The sequence below is a fragment of the Amborella trichopoda genome, chromosome 13 (genome assembly GCF_054954075.1).
Source record: "Amborella trichopoda isolate Santa Cruz 75 chromosome 13, AtrichopodaSantaCruz75HAP2 v2.0, whole genome shotgun sequence".
Lineage (NCBI taxonomy): Eukaryota > Viridiplantae > Streptophyta > Magnoliopsida > Amborellales > Amborellaceae > Amborella > Amborella trichopoda.
Window position 1 is genome coordinate 46358446 of NC_142348.1, and position 15603 is coordinate 46374048.

Genomic DNA, 15603 nt, shown 5'->3' on the forward strand with positions numbered 1-15603 from the left:
CTCCAAACCCTACACTTTGGGCAAAAAAGCTATGGGCTAGTATGGAATATACTTGAGTGTAATTTTTGCGGGGGATAAGTCAGAAACTAGATTTTATTTTTGACAAGAAATGGAAAGAATTTGGTATAAAAGTTACTTCTTGGCAAAGGAAAGTGAGATAATCTTACTTGGACTATTATGTTGCTGATACACCACAATTTCAAGCCTAAGAAGGAAGAAAAGTCATGATTCTAGGACTGCTGTAAGTAATGGATATCCTAGGGTTTCAAGCCTTGCTTTGATACCATGTTAAGATTGAGAGAGATAAACAGTAATATTCAAGCACAAGATAAAGTAGATACTATATGTTTTTCACACAATACAAAACGTAGGGCAATGTGCCCCATATATACACAGATTCCTTTGGGACAGTATGGATAGGTCAACATGCAAAAGAACTACAACAATTACAGCAGCAGTTAACAACAACTGTTACAACAATTTCTAATGGGCATGAGGTCCATTATTCATAGGAGTTGCAGGTTTTAATGGGCGAGAGCCCATAACACCATAAGAACCACTACATAAGACCCATTATTGCATAAGAGTTACAGCTGTTGCATAGTTTTAATGGGGATGAGCCTATAGCAGTTACTACACAGATTATATGAAACTCAAATGCGAGCATAGTGGGTATGAAAGGTTCTTTAAATAATAAGTTCATAAGAAATATAGAAACTTTTTCAAATATTATTTCAGAATCAAAAGGCTCATGGAGATTATTAGGTAAATGGATGGATCTATTGAGCCTTGTCAAGACTTAGAAAGTTTAACAAAAGGGTATGATGGGATTTTTTTAATTGATGAATTAAGAAGTATGAAATGCAAAGAACAAATAGAACTGGGTAATTCCTACTATATCTAATCTTTTTTTTTAACCTTTTCAAAGACTTATTTTCCAATCCATAAATCGAGGGAGATCAAATTACGAATATTGAGTATAAGGGATTATCTATTTAAACTACTCGACCCATTACTAAGTTTACTAATCATAGTCTTCTAAGAAATAAATCAAGAAGAATGAAATGCAAAATATTAATGCAAAATTGGTAGATCCTACCATATCCAACCCCTTTTAACCAAAAGGGATTTACGTGTAGTACAAAATACAAATAAGAGAATCATTGAAAGATACAATGCAAGATGAGCCACAAAAAGGATAGGATATATTTTAAGAAAGCAGATCTGGTTTATGAGAAAACTTCATGTGCTTGGGCATAACTGTTAACTATTCAAGTCCTGCTCGCACTAGCAACTCTAGTGCTTGAGAAACAAATCAACCAACTGTAAAGAATGTTTTCTTATATCATGATTGGCTTGTCAAAGTTGAATAATAAAACGGTGGGACTATGATCATCGAATGTGGATTACAGTTCTCCCCTTTAAGAGCAAGTCTAGCATTTGTCAGTACAGTGTAAAAAGAGCTCTCTGAATGCACATGTACACGTGTCCCTGTAAAAGAGCTGCTTCCAATGCGACTGTCATATATACATATTGTGCGGAAGTTTGTTGAGGGTTTGACCCTTGCTCTCACAGGCCTACAACCATATACAAGCGACCACACAATTCTCCTGGCTTATAAATATGATCCCTGGGCATCTCTCCGACCTCAACAAGGGATGACCCACTTCAAACCCTTTACGGATGTGCCACATGCCCAACGCTAAGGGTTTTAGACATAATCAAGGCCATAAACCGCCCAACCCTTGATCAGTCAACACACACTCCCACTAAAGTCCATATTCCACTATATATTTTTTACAAGCTCTCTAGGCTTTTAAAGGCTACCAAAATCCAACGTCTCCCACTTAGCCTTTGAAGGCCATACAATCACTCCCTCTCAATTTCTCTCAAGCCCATCCCTTGTACAAGTTTGGCAAAAAAACTATTGCTACCAATCCTTTTATCTAAGGATCCGCTAACATGGTCTCAATCAGGAGATATGCAATCTGAATCTCTCCTGCTTGGATCTAATTGCAAATGTGGTAGTAACCTCAGCTCTTTTGACACGCAAATAGCTGTGGCAAAAGATTCTCATGCACGGGCACTTCATTGGATCAAATTTGAGTTGATTCACGAACTTCTTTAACCAGACTGCTTTTTTTAGCTGTGAAACAACTTGCCACATACTCTGACTCCATAGTCAAGAATGCAACTATATCCTGTTTCTTTGAGCACCAAGAAACAGCTCCACCTGCAAACGTGAAGATATATCCGGATGTGGACTTACTTTCATCTAGATTGCGCTAAAAGTCCGCATCTGAATATCCTTATATCTGTATGTCCGAGCCTCTTCCATAAGTGAGTGCGTAATTAACGATTCCCTTCAAATGTGACAGTACTCATTTGATGGCCTTCTAGTGCTTCATGCTTGGATGATTCTGGAACCTGCTAATCGTAACTCATGGCATAAGATAAAACTTGTCTTGTCCCTGACAGACCATACATCAATTGCACTTCAGTATAGAATTTTCTGCATGGCTTCTCCCAGATCCTTCATATCAAAATTATGTGACAAGAAAGCTTTTGTCTCCAATAGAAATACTAACAATTAATATGTCATCCACATACAAAAAGATGAAAAACCACATCACTCCCACTGATCTTGACAAATATATAATAGTCCTCCGGGTTTGGGGTTCTATCTCGGTTTTATACTCTTTGAACCGATCTAGGCATTCAGAATTTTTCTTCTCTTAACAAATAGACATGGCCTAAATGGGAATGATCATCTTTTTAATGTGATAAAGTACCTCTTGTGACCCTTAGCGGCCACATTCATAGGTCCACAAATATCACTATGAACATGGTGGAGTAACCTGCCTGAACCAATTTAGCAACCGAAACCAATCTCTTCCTCATCTCAAGAGCATAAAGAGTTTGTTTTAGTACCATGCTTTTTCCATTCTCAAGTTGAAGGATGAAATCTCCAATACCCAGAATTTCAGTCTTTTAATTCCCACCCATATAGATATACTGAACGCTTGGCGCAACAAGCCAGAAATTTCTATATCCATCCTTGGTGTTTGACACATGCACAGTGGACCCTGAATCAAAACACCATGACCCTACTTTAGGGTCAACTAGCATAGTCTCTAAGACTACACAAGCATGCTCCCTATCGCCCTCGAGATTCACAATCTTGGTTGCTTTGCAATACTTAGCAATGTGGCCGGATTTCTTGCAATTATAGCACTGGGTATTCTTAAAATCCTTTTTTTTCTTTGACCAATTATTTCCCTCTTGATCCTCATTCATTTTGTTCTTATTCTTTTCTTTGCCTTTCTTCTTCTTGAATGAACTAGAATGGGTTTTAAGGTTTACCACATTTACGAAGTTATTCAAGGCTGAAGAATTGCAAGAAAATCTCTTTCCTTCCTCGGCTTTGAGTTAGGTGATGATCTCGACCTACTTCGGCATGCTCTCCCTTGCTGTAAGGCCTGAAATAAAGTTTTCCCGTGAGCTCGGCATAGAATTCAGCAACTAGTCGATCTGCATGTTTTCATCCAACTTGACTTGTGCGCCCTCGAGTTCACGAACTAAGGCTCTAAATTGCTGTATATGCTCAATTAACATGCCCCCTTCCTTCATACCCAAGAGGGGAGATGAGGCATAATCAGTCTCAAGTCGTTCATGAATCTGCTTCGCAGTCTTTAGGTGCTCATACTCAAGAGCATGAGAGTCATCCATGGCCATAAGTAGCACATGATTTGCTAAAGTGTTTTCGTGCTCCCGCTAAGCATGAGCATCTCTAACGGCAAGCATTACCTCTTAGGACAGGTGGGGGTGCTTCAGTGAGCATTAGGCTAAGTCCTTCAAAGAGGCCCTAGCCAATTTTTCTTTTCCAACTAAGATAGTATTTCAGTTTTTCCCATCAAAATTTTCAGTTTTAATAAATTCAACCAAGAAACCTTTTGAAGTCATGTTTCTTGGATCAAATAAAAAAAAACTACTAAACTATGGCAGCAAAACATAGAAGCTCTGATACCAAGGAAAGGTGTGGCTATGTGGAACTCAAGAGATTAAATTCAAAAATTTCTTTTTACTTTTATTCCAAATACTTGAATTCCACCTACGTGCCACAATATATTGCTGAAAAATTAAAACAATGCCCTAAATACAGCCTAGGATCTTTATTTTACTGCCTAGAGAAATAAAAACCATCAAGGAACTTTAAACTAGCTGTTATAACAATTTTTAACACAATATAAGTTCCTAAAAAATTACAGAAAGATAGAAAATAAAACTGAAAATAAATAAAAACTAGGAAAAATTACAAAAACAACCCCGGACCACACTTTCTATGCAACTTACCCCCAACCTAACTTTTTCTCTCACTTTTTTCCCCAAAACAAACTTTCTATGCAAATACCCCCCCCCCCCCGCCCCCCAAGGGAAAAAGTCCATATTTTTTAGTCAAAAATTCCCTTCCCGTACACAAAAATCATTTTGGCTAGATTTGACGTTGACTTTTGGAACCCAATAGCATATTGCCGGAGCGCACAAGTGTCGAGCTGCCCTAAGACAACTACCAGACCGAAACTGCATACTGTCGGACCGCCCTTTACATAGTGCCGGAGCCCTGGAATACAGTAACATTTACTGCCGGACCACCCTTTGCAACTGTCGGACTGCACTTTACACAGTGTAGGAGTCCTACTGCCGGACCGCACTTTACACAATGGCAGAGCCCTACTGCCAGACCGTGGGTAAGGTAAAAGTAAGGGAGGGCAGTTTAGGAATTTTATTATTATTACTTTGGTTGGGGGGGTATTTGCATAAAAAGTGTAGTTTGGGGGAAAAAAGTGAGAGAAAAGTTAGGTTAGGGTAAGTTGCATAGAAAGTGTAGTCTTGGGGTTTTTTTGTAATTTTCCCTAAAAACTAATAGGAAGACTTACTAGAAGATGTCTGGATCTGGAGTTACCCAACCAGGACTTGGTACACCCCACACCCGATTCCCTGACCAATGGCACACTTTTTCTTCTTTAAGATGTTGTAAATTCTTAGATAGGGAAGCTTTGTAGGCTATCCTTCTTTCTCTAGGGTTTAAGAGAGCTCAAAAAATAACCTAGGATTTATACAAACCCTATAGGAACAAAAGTGGGCTTCTCTCTTCTTCCTTAAAAAAATACAGCAAACCCTAGTTTAGCGTTTCTCCATGAAAAATAGGTCACCTCTAATTTTTACTTTCAAGACAAAAAAAATTAGAGGGACAAAAAATTAGAGGAAAGAGAAGGTGGCGTGCCTCACTTTTTCATTGAAAAAGAGAGAGAAGGTGGCATGAGAGAGATAGAAAGATCCCCCAATTGGTGCATGAGCGAGAGAGATCTTTTGAAGAGAGAAAAGATCTAGTGATTAGCTCTCAAATAGTTTCAAGCTCCTTAAATAGAAGAAAAACTTATGAATAGGATTCTAGTTTGAATAGGATTCCTTAGCTAATTTCCATCCGAGCCTTTTAGGACAACTAGGAAATCTGTAGGGAGAGAGAGCAATCAGAGCCATCTATCACAAAAATCAGCCATTATGATTTTGAATGGAAAGATTGGGAACATTATCCCCGTACACTTTAACCCAATCCACTCCTATTTAAAATTAAATCAATCAAATTTAAACTTTATCTTTTTAAATTTGAAATCAAACTTTTAGATAAATCTAATCTAGATTTCCCAAAAAATTGGGAAACCATATATCTCAATAGATTTCGATTTATCATGTTTAAATTTGAATTTAAAAAAAATAGGGAAAATTATAAACATATCCGTTATACTTTGCGCTATTACGGATGTACCAAATAGTTTCCGTTATTACATGTATATCTGTTTTTTACCTTTTATAATGCAATTTTTTTAAAAAAAACGACTTTACCCTTTTACGGGTGTTGAATAACCGAATTGAAGGGTTTTTTGGATACATTTTCGAATGTTCAACATCCGAAAATGTTAAGTTTTCGGTTGTTCAACAACCGAAAACATGTTGTGTATATAAAAGGGGCAGTCACGTTTTCTGACAAGGAAGAGCAGATATACTCGAGTATATCAAACAACTTCAACAGGGGTTGCATCAGGTGGCAATTCCCTAAATTGGCCTTCAACCATGTATGCTTCAGGACTGTCAGGTTGCCATCAGAAACTATACCCAAATTGTCTTCTATATACTATCAGGTTGCCATCAAGGATTATATCCAAATTGTGACATTTTCGGATGTTGACTATACTCAAATGTTGAACATCTGAAAATGGTTTCGGATGTTGGACTTCCGAAAATTTGACATCGAAAAATTGGAACGTAAACGTTAAACTTTCGAGCTATTTTCGGATGTTGAACATCTGAAAAACCCTTCAATTCTGTTGTTCAACACCCTTCTTTTTAAAATTACATTATAAAAGGCAAAAACAGAACAAACATGTAATCACAGAAACTATTTGGTACATCCGTAATAACGCAAAGTATAACGGATATGTATGTAATTTTCCCAAAAAAATAAGGGGGTGTGCCCCTTACTTCCCAAAGAAAATAGCATGGGGGGTTGTGCCACAAAAAGTAGCATGCCCCCTTTGCTGCTAAAAAATGGCGTGGCATTTTTTTTCTTAAAAGAACTTTTTAAAATAGGGTGCCCCTCTATTTCCCTTAAAAGTGGCGTACCACTAATTTTCCCAAAAATAGTGACGTGCCTCGTCTCTTTTTATAGCTTTAAGAAAAATGGGGCACGGTCCCTAAGGCACACAGTGTGCCACATGTGGGGTTGTATCCTTGGCCCCACATGTGTTTCCTTAAATTTCTGAAATTTTCAAAAATACCCTTTTATGAAAAGTTACCGCAGAAATTAATATTTTAAAATTCTAAAAAAATATTTAAAAATCAAATAAACATTTATGATACCAAAGTAAAATATATTAGGAGTGGACTGGTACCAATGGGTCAAAAAAAGTGATACTAAGGGCGCTCCACTCGCCCCAAAAACCATGATTCACAATTGTTCTCTTATCTAACCCAAAAAAGTCACATGACCCACAGTCTCTTAGCAGGGACTCATGATTAGCTTGTCAAAGTTGATTAATAAAACAATGGGACTATGATACTGGAATGTGGATTACAGTTCTCCCCTTTAAGGGCAAGTCTAACACTTGTCACTACAGTGCAAAAGGGGCTCTCTCAATGCACATGTACACATGTCCCTGTAAAAAGTGTTGCTTCCCATGCGATTGTCATATTTACATGTTGTGCGAAAGTTTGTTGAAGGTTTGACCCTTGGTCTCACATGCCTACAACCGCACACAAGAGACCACAGTTCTCCTGGCCTAAAAACATGATCCTTGGGCATTTCTCCGACCTCAACAAGGGATGACCCACTTCAAACCCGTTTCGGATGTGCCACATAACCAGAGCCGGGTTTTAGACATGACCAGAGCCATAAACCGCCCAACCCTTGGTCAGTCAACACACACTCCCACTGAAGTGCATATTCCACTATACATTTTTTACAAGCTCTCTAGGCAGGCCACAAGAACCCAACAATACTGGTATTGCATGAGTCGGCTAAGAAGTCAATTTGGGAACTCAAGCATGCATCATTTGCTTGCTTTGAAATCTTATTAGAGAGAGACCTATACTGTTGGAGCCGGCTCTCTAGAACCCTCAATCCTGCACCATGCTTGCCCTAGATCCTCATTCCATATCCTATTCTTACCCCCAATACTTCTAATATCAGCAATCTCTAATTCACACTTCCATTCCCTTTTCCTATCCCACTCCTTGCATCTATATATGACATCTTTATTAAGTGTTACAGAATAAAAGATGGAAGCTAAACCATATACTCTCTCTTAAACAAGTACACGCTGCTCAATAACATTGCCTATTTCGTTGTTTGAAGCATACAGATGACCATGAAGATATCCAAATTTATATGCACTGAAAGGTATTGCCTTGGCATGGAAGTTGATCGATTCTTAATTTACTTGCCATACATGGCCTTTTGGATTATAAAGGACAAACCATTTGTATACTTGCACAAATATATAAGAACCATAGTTGTTGAGAACGGGACCAAAATGTTTCCAGAATCAGGGGCGGGATCAATGGATTGAGGCTCTTCGGAAGCTCCTTATGACAGGGATCGATGCATTGTTTATAGACTATTAAATCTAAGGAACTCAATCACTTTGCTCTAGGGATTTTGAGTTCCCCCAATTAGATAGAAATAGCACCATAGGACGAGCTCCTTATATAGGTCCCTAATGATATCTTCCACTTTGTATAATTCTCTAACATATAGGCCCATGGTGTTGCATGTTAATACAGCTGGCTATCTACGTATGATTCATCAGCTGAAAAAACTGATTGACGAGGCTGGAATTCAATGTCTGTACAATAGTAAATCCACAGAAATCGACCCCTATTTTCTAAGGATCTTCTTGTGAAAAAGAACAGTACAGCTTTAAGCAAAGAAGCATCCATCAGAGAGCATTGGCACAATTAACAACATGACTTCTGCAGGGACAATTGCAATACTACATCCCAAGTTGAATTCAATTCCTAATGCTGAACTAACCAAAGGCAGGCATGCATAGGTATGAATGTTTGTATTTATGTACGTAAGTAATTAACAGCATATATGTATGCATGTATGTATGTGTTTGTACGTATGTAACTGTATGTAATTATATGCACATATTATGTACGTACGTGTGTGAATATCTGTATGTATGCATGTAATTAACACCATGTATGCATGTAATTAACACCATGTATGCACGTATGTATGTATATATTCACAAGCAACAAGAATGTCTTCTGTTTACGGATACAGGGTAATATTGGGAACTAGGCATGTTGAGAGGAACATAAGCCTCACCTTGCATATCGATAGAGAGCAAACGAGGGGTGTATGTAGGAATGCCCTGCATATAGCCCAAGTTATAAGAATATATGCTGATATGTTTTTTGTGTGGGTTGGGAAGCATGAATGCACTACAACTTGATAGCTTACAGCTACGATAAAGAATAAAATCTATAGAAGAGATGCTTCATCCATTTGAAGCCATAAGAAAGCTAGCATAAAGCAAACTTCTCAAAACATAATCTTGAAGTTCATAATCCTCAACAAAGAACAAAGGGAAATTTATTAAAATACACCTAATTTTTCAACAACTTAACAATTTCTCCTTCAACTATTCCAAACTCATAGTCATGTGTATATTGATGGGGTATTTTGAAATCAAATCAAAAGATATGGGTATAAAGCACCTTAAACGCAATTACCAGGATTGTTTGATATGTCCACCTTCACATGCTTGTTATATGCTCAATGCTTTCATCACAATGAAATCAAGTAATATAAGAAACACAATGAAAAGAATGGCCTTCTCATGTCTTTTGAGATATGATTGTTTACCTTCACATTCTTATTATATGCTCGATGCTTTCCTCATAAAGAAATCAAGTAGAAACACAATGAAAAGAATGGCCTTCTCATGTCTTTCCAAGAGCTCAAAGCATCAATATAACCTCCTTTTGCTTGGGAATTAATGGTGGGAATGGAACCCAAAATGCCACATTGGGGGTACCCGCCACCCTGACCACCTATGCTTCAGCCCATTTCCAAAAATAAAGCCATCATTCTAATAGAAGGATGGGCCTTATGTGCAATAAAGAAGAAACTAGTAGTGTAAATTTGTAACAAAATAAATAGTCACTCATTCTTTAGTTCATGTCTTCATTCTGAATAGAAATGGCAAATGCTGCTCCATTTGGGGTGAATTGGTGAAGGAAAGCAACAATTATTAAGGGGAATTCCATGTAAACACACACACACACACATATATATATATATATGTTTTTTTTTTTTTTTTGTGGTGGCGGGGTGGTTGTTGGTGTTCACCACTACATTTGGATTTTACCATTTTTTTGTCAAAGTTCAGATGGGTATGCTTGGGGTTAGGGAGGAGCTCTTGGATTTTGCTCCACCTTGATTTTGTCTTGCTCACTGGGTTTTTCTAAGCCTTGGTGTTTGTAGTGACATGGAGCAATATGATATTATAAACATATCTGTTCTATAGGACAGCTGTGAGACCAGCTTTGCTCTATGGGGCAGAATGTTTAGGTGGTCAAAAAACAATATACCCATAGAATGAGTGTAGCGGGATGAGGATGTTGAGATGGATGAGTGGCAAGACAAGGGATAGAATTTGAAATGAATACATTTAGGAAAATTTAGGTGTGACGCCAATATGAGAGAGAGTAGACTTAGGTGGGCTGGCCATGTGTGGCGCAGACCTAGTACATCACCTGTTAGGAGGTGCAAGTTAGTTTAAGTGGAAGGCCCAAAAAAGACGAGGGGTAGGCCGACAAGGACATGATTGGAAGTAGCAAGAAAAGTTATGGGGACTACTGTCCTCACTGAGGATATAGCCCTTAATAGAGCAGAATGGAGGATTAGGATTCGTGTGGCCGACCCCAAGAACAATAAGATTCCAAAGGGAAATGCACCTAAGATCAAATATTTCAAGCTGGCTTCCGTTATTGTTTCCAAATGCAATCATTGTTTGTGGGGATGTGTTGTATCCTACCCAAGAAAATTTAATAAAAAGCAGCATGTTTTCTGTACTCTTGACTGTTTTTTTCTTTATTTTTAAAAGGGTTGTGTCCTACCCAAGAACATAATTTAATGAAAAGCAGCATGTTTTCTGTACTCAACTGTTATTTTCTTTATTTTTAATAGGGTGTATGTGCTCCATATGATAATCTCTTGAAAGCAAATGGCTCCCACTCTGGTCCTACTCAATTGTAATGAAGAGATACACATGCATGGACATATATGTCATTTATTAATCAAAGGCACCATAATCAAATGGATCAAAGAGGAAGAAGGCACTGAATTACAGCACAGCACATTTTTGTGCAAGATAGACATGCATGAACATACATATCATCTAGTTTTTGAGATATCATAAACCATCCTATCTAGGAAGATTCACCTTGCTCATGTCATATGTCGTACCCCCATGCCAAATCATTGGTGCTCTGTTTTCAAACGCACTTTCAATATAATATACACACTGGAGACGCTCCAAAGGAACTTGCTTTAGGGTAATCCCAAAAGCTAAAACATCCAAACCTAACCAATGGAACACAATTTGTAAACCAAAGAGCAAGCTCGGACATGGGCACCAAAACGATTGAGGATATTAACTTATCCGTACCAGCTAAACTTGGATGAGGCTTGGCTAGCAAAAGATGATCCGTATGGACAAGATTAATGAGAAGAAAGTATCTTTGGAGAAGCTCCATGTGGAACTCTAGAACATGGAAGTGAGTCTTGGGCATGGAAATGAATACAAAAAACAAAAGCACTAATTAAAAGAAATAGCCAATGAATAGCAGGGGATGGTTCCAAAATCAATATTTGGTTCCATCCATGTCTTAATGAGGGGTTCTTGTATGAACTGTATGGGGAGGAAATCATAAGGGCTTATGCCTTAGACGATCCATAGACATCTCCTAAATTTGGGACGGAAATACATTGTGACATCCTCTTCCTAAAAGTGGATGAAGAGTGAGGGCTTGGAAGCTAACCTTGGAAAAGGCTACCTATCTACAGAGTGGGGATGAAGATAAGCTTAGATATTAAATCAAAAGGCATCCAAGAAATCATGAGAACATGGGGCCAAAAAATAAAACACTTGAAACTATATATGAAAAACCACTGGAGAACCTCTTGGTTTTTGCATGGATAGCTTATCAAAAGGGGCCACCAACCACCTAAAGAATGCAAAAAATGGGGTCATCTTCGAAACATTAGATGATTCTTATGTAAAGTTGAGAATGAAGATCACGATCACCTCTCTATTACATGTGCCCTTCTGATCGATATTTGCAAAGCAATCACTTGGAGGTTCGACAAAGAAGTCACAGCCAGCTTGAACATCCAAAGCCCCTAACAACTTGGATCCAAAGAAGTTCAAAAACAAATCTTTACCAAAGCTTTGGAATGCCTCTCTTTGCACTCTTATCTGACTCAGACAGTGAGAAAGCCATCGACAGGCAAAAGATGACCATTATAAAACCATTCATGGACTAGGGGAGGACTATGTCCTTACTAATCTAAACTTGTCATACAAATTACTACAATTGGTGGGGTTCCCGCATAAACACCTGCTTATGTAGTGAGAAAGAAAGAGAGAGAACCGAATATTGTAATCGCTCAATGAAGTAAGTCAGTAGGTGATGAAACATCACATTCATTTTAAATTTCACAGCTTTCATAATTAGTTGGGCCTTCAATGTTATATGATGCCTCCATGAGAAGTACGAGTAAGCATGAATACATTATGTTGCTTATGTGAGATGTCAAACACATCCATACATAGAAATTCATATATATGTATGGAATGTTTGTGTACATGCACGATGGAAGAACCATAAGAACATCTTTTAAATGAGCAGGTACTGCAACTTAGTTCACATACAACAGTTCTATCCTAATGATATTTATATTTTTAAAATTTATATTAAGATGGAAAATTGCCCATCAAAGAAAAGAATGTATCATTCACAAACAAATACACTTCAGCAACAAGGAGAAACCAAGAAAGTATATAATAACAATTCAAGCAAACCAAACAATGCTTACCTGATGTGTTTCACCCACACGATAAAAGACATCCATGTGCGACTTACTTCACATACAACAGTTTTGTCCTAATAATATTTATATTTTTAAACTTTATCCTAAGATGGCAAATTTCCCATCAAAGAAAAGAATGTATCAATCACAAACAAATACACTCAAGCAACAAGGAGAAAACAAGAAAGTATATAATAACAATTCAAATCATGCAAACCAAACAATGCTTACCTGATGGGTTTCACCCGCACGATAAAAGACATCCATGTCCATGTCTGTGTTCTTGTATACAGGATCTCCATTGTTTTCCTCCGCCAATCCAAGCAACTCATCCTTCAAAGAGTAAGACTATTAAGAATTTAAGACATCAATGCATGCCCACAAAGTAAACCAAATATCATGAGATGCATCCACAAATAAAAGTGACCATGTCTGCAAATGTCACATGCATTTTTCTATATACATAATTCGAATAGATAGACATAATTATATTCTTCTAGATCAAATTTAACTAAAAATTATTTATATTAGTTCATTAATTATTTTGTGTTGAATAATTTTTGCAAGTAAAAGTATATTTGTCCTCAATTTATTAGCCAAAATCAGTTAAGACTGCATTGACCCTCTCTTGGCAGCAGGCTTATTCGAGAATCAAGAACTGCATTGCTATCAAAGGAATTTCAAAAGAAGTACAAACTGTTAAATCAGGTATAAGATCCTCCATATTTAAGAATATCCAAACCCACTCCATTATACATTTTTATCATTCACTCATTCAAAGGTGCAAGCGGTCATGCCAGTCCCAAGCCCGGCTAAAGGAGGAGGGTTGTGCTAGGTAGGGCAGCCAGAGGAGAACTTTGACAAATCTTGTCGTGAATCCCGAACTTATGAGCAGAATGGCAGAACAGGATTCATGTAGCTGACCTCAAATAGTTGGGATAAGGCTTAGATGATGACTCATTTTCGAACAATCTCTTATACTTTTTAATAACTCTTATACTCACTCATTTTTGAAGTGACAGTGCCCACAGCATTTCAGTTTACATAAAAAAATGTGCACAGTAGGAGTGGCAAGATCTGATTACTCAAACCATTATGCTAACTATGATTTGAATTGTTGGTTCAGTAGAGCCAGAACCTGGTTACTAACCACAATTTTAACTCTGATTTGAACTGTTGCGTTTCTTAGTTTACAATAGTAAATGGACTGTTTTCGTACATCATTCTCCTTCTATTTTTCATGAAGAATAAGAGTTCAATATTTTATCTTGATCTGAACTCTTGGTTCAAAGACATTGTGATTTTTATGCTGAATTAATTTGGTAATGAAAGTTTCACATTACCAACTAACATGTACTTTTGTTGGTTGCCAAAAGCGTTTAACCCAATGATCCGGATACCGCCGATTTGTATCGGATTTGGTGGGTGGGGATTTGGGTCCCCTTCACCGGTTCAGTCTATCCCGATTGCCAATCCAGCTGATTCAGATGGTGCGATGGCAGGCTATCCAAAACCCGTTTCCAGGTTTTAAAACACTGGTCACAAATAACAACTATGTTGACAACATGGACAGCATGATCACAATGCCTTTTCCCCTCCATTTCATGAACAAGGAATTCTCGGTGTTGCTTTACCTGAACAAATTAGATGTGATCCCTTAACGCAGGAACACCCACAATACAGTTGTTTAGACGCTTTATGGTTTTCTTTGAATATTAATAACGTTGGAAAATGAATGAATGTTCCACAAAATAGAAAAAAAGAAGCATAGCATCCAAGCATAACCAAAGAGAGAAAAGGAGCATTTATTTGATCCCTGGAAAGGGCTTGTACTGAAATTATGATCCCTGGAACGGGTTTGTACAAGCTACTATGTGCATTGTAAGTTCCAACCTCAAATATATAAAATATGATACAAGAAATAACAACTGTAAAAGCACATGTGCCCCACAGTGGACCACATTTGCACCTACACTTTTAAAACCAAGCAAGAAGGAAAATGTTGCCTCCAAGGATCATATGCATTATTTGCAACTCCCCACAGTGGACCACATTTGCACCTACACTTTTAAAACCAAGCAAGAAGGAAAATGTTGCCTCCAAGGATCATATGCATTATTTGCAACATCCCGACTGGGGCAGAAGTTAAATCCATATGCTTTATGAAACCCCATGAAATAATTTCTATTGTGAATCTAGCTATTGAACCATCACACTATGCTTTTGTTAACCCATATTCGACAAACTACTGCTTTCCATTAGGACGCTGTAGGGGCTTCCACATGCCAAGTGTTGTGTGATTTACAGTTCTACATCATCCATATTCATCATTCATATTCCACATGCCAAGTATTGAAGCCACAAGGCCATTTATAATTGGATTTATGAGGCGGCATGTGACTTTCTATTGCAGCTTTTGATTCGGTAACAGAAGGAATCATGCATCCATTTTATTTTGCTACGATTTTCTTTCCTCTTTAATGAAATCCTTCTTCTTACCAGACAGAATAGAAAACATTAAAAAATAAAAAAGTATTGCATTGCTATGCATGTGATATCCCCTTATGTCCAATCTGATCTTGATGCAAAAAATATGATTTGACTTCAAGATGAGCAATGCATCAACAATCAATATCGTCATAATCAAGTCGCCCATGGAATAGAAAGAGGACCTAATGATGTAAACACCAACAAGGGTACCTCATGACTGGGGACAATGAGATCCATTGAGAAAAATAACAGGGGTAACTGGTCCATGTATGTTGTAAGCATGATCCCACAGCATTTTTTCTTTTGGTTTAACAGCTGTGTTTCAAGTTTGTATCAAAGCTAGGTTGCCTTTGTAGTGTATGGAAACCCAGTGTTTTAAAACTCGGCAACCCGATCCAGAATCGGGCGATCCGGATCGGGTGTTGCCCAGCCCATCTTGGATCATGTAG

At 37.7% G+C, this 15603-nt stretch overlaps 1 protein-coding gene across 4 annotated transcripts in view; it reads right to left on the reverse strand.

Moving 5' to 3' along the window:
* LOC18442676 (plasma membrane, autoregulation-binding site, misato segment II, myosin-like, tubulin/FtsZ protein) overlaps nt 1-15603 on the reverse strand; it is a 42094-nt gene that overhangs the window by 16006 nt on the left and 10485 nt on the right. For all 4 annotated transcript variants that reach the window (XR_016046801.1, XR_016046802.1, XM_020672489.2 and 1 more), the window contains 2 exons: nt 12896-12997; nt 8894-8939 (listed from right to left, as the gene is read on the reverse strand). Coding sequence is in view for 2 of the 4 variants with exons in the window: in XM_020672489.2 (XP_020528148.1) it covers nt 8894-8939; nt 12896-12997 (148 nt within the window). In the remaining 2 variants the exon portion in view is untranslated. The remainder of the gene's footprint in view (nt 1-8893; nt 8940-12895; nt 12998-15603) is intronic.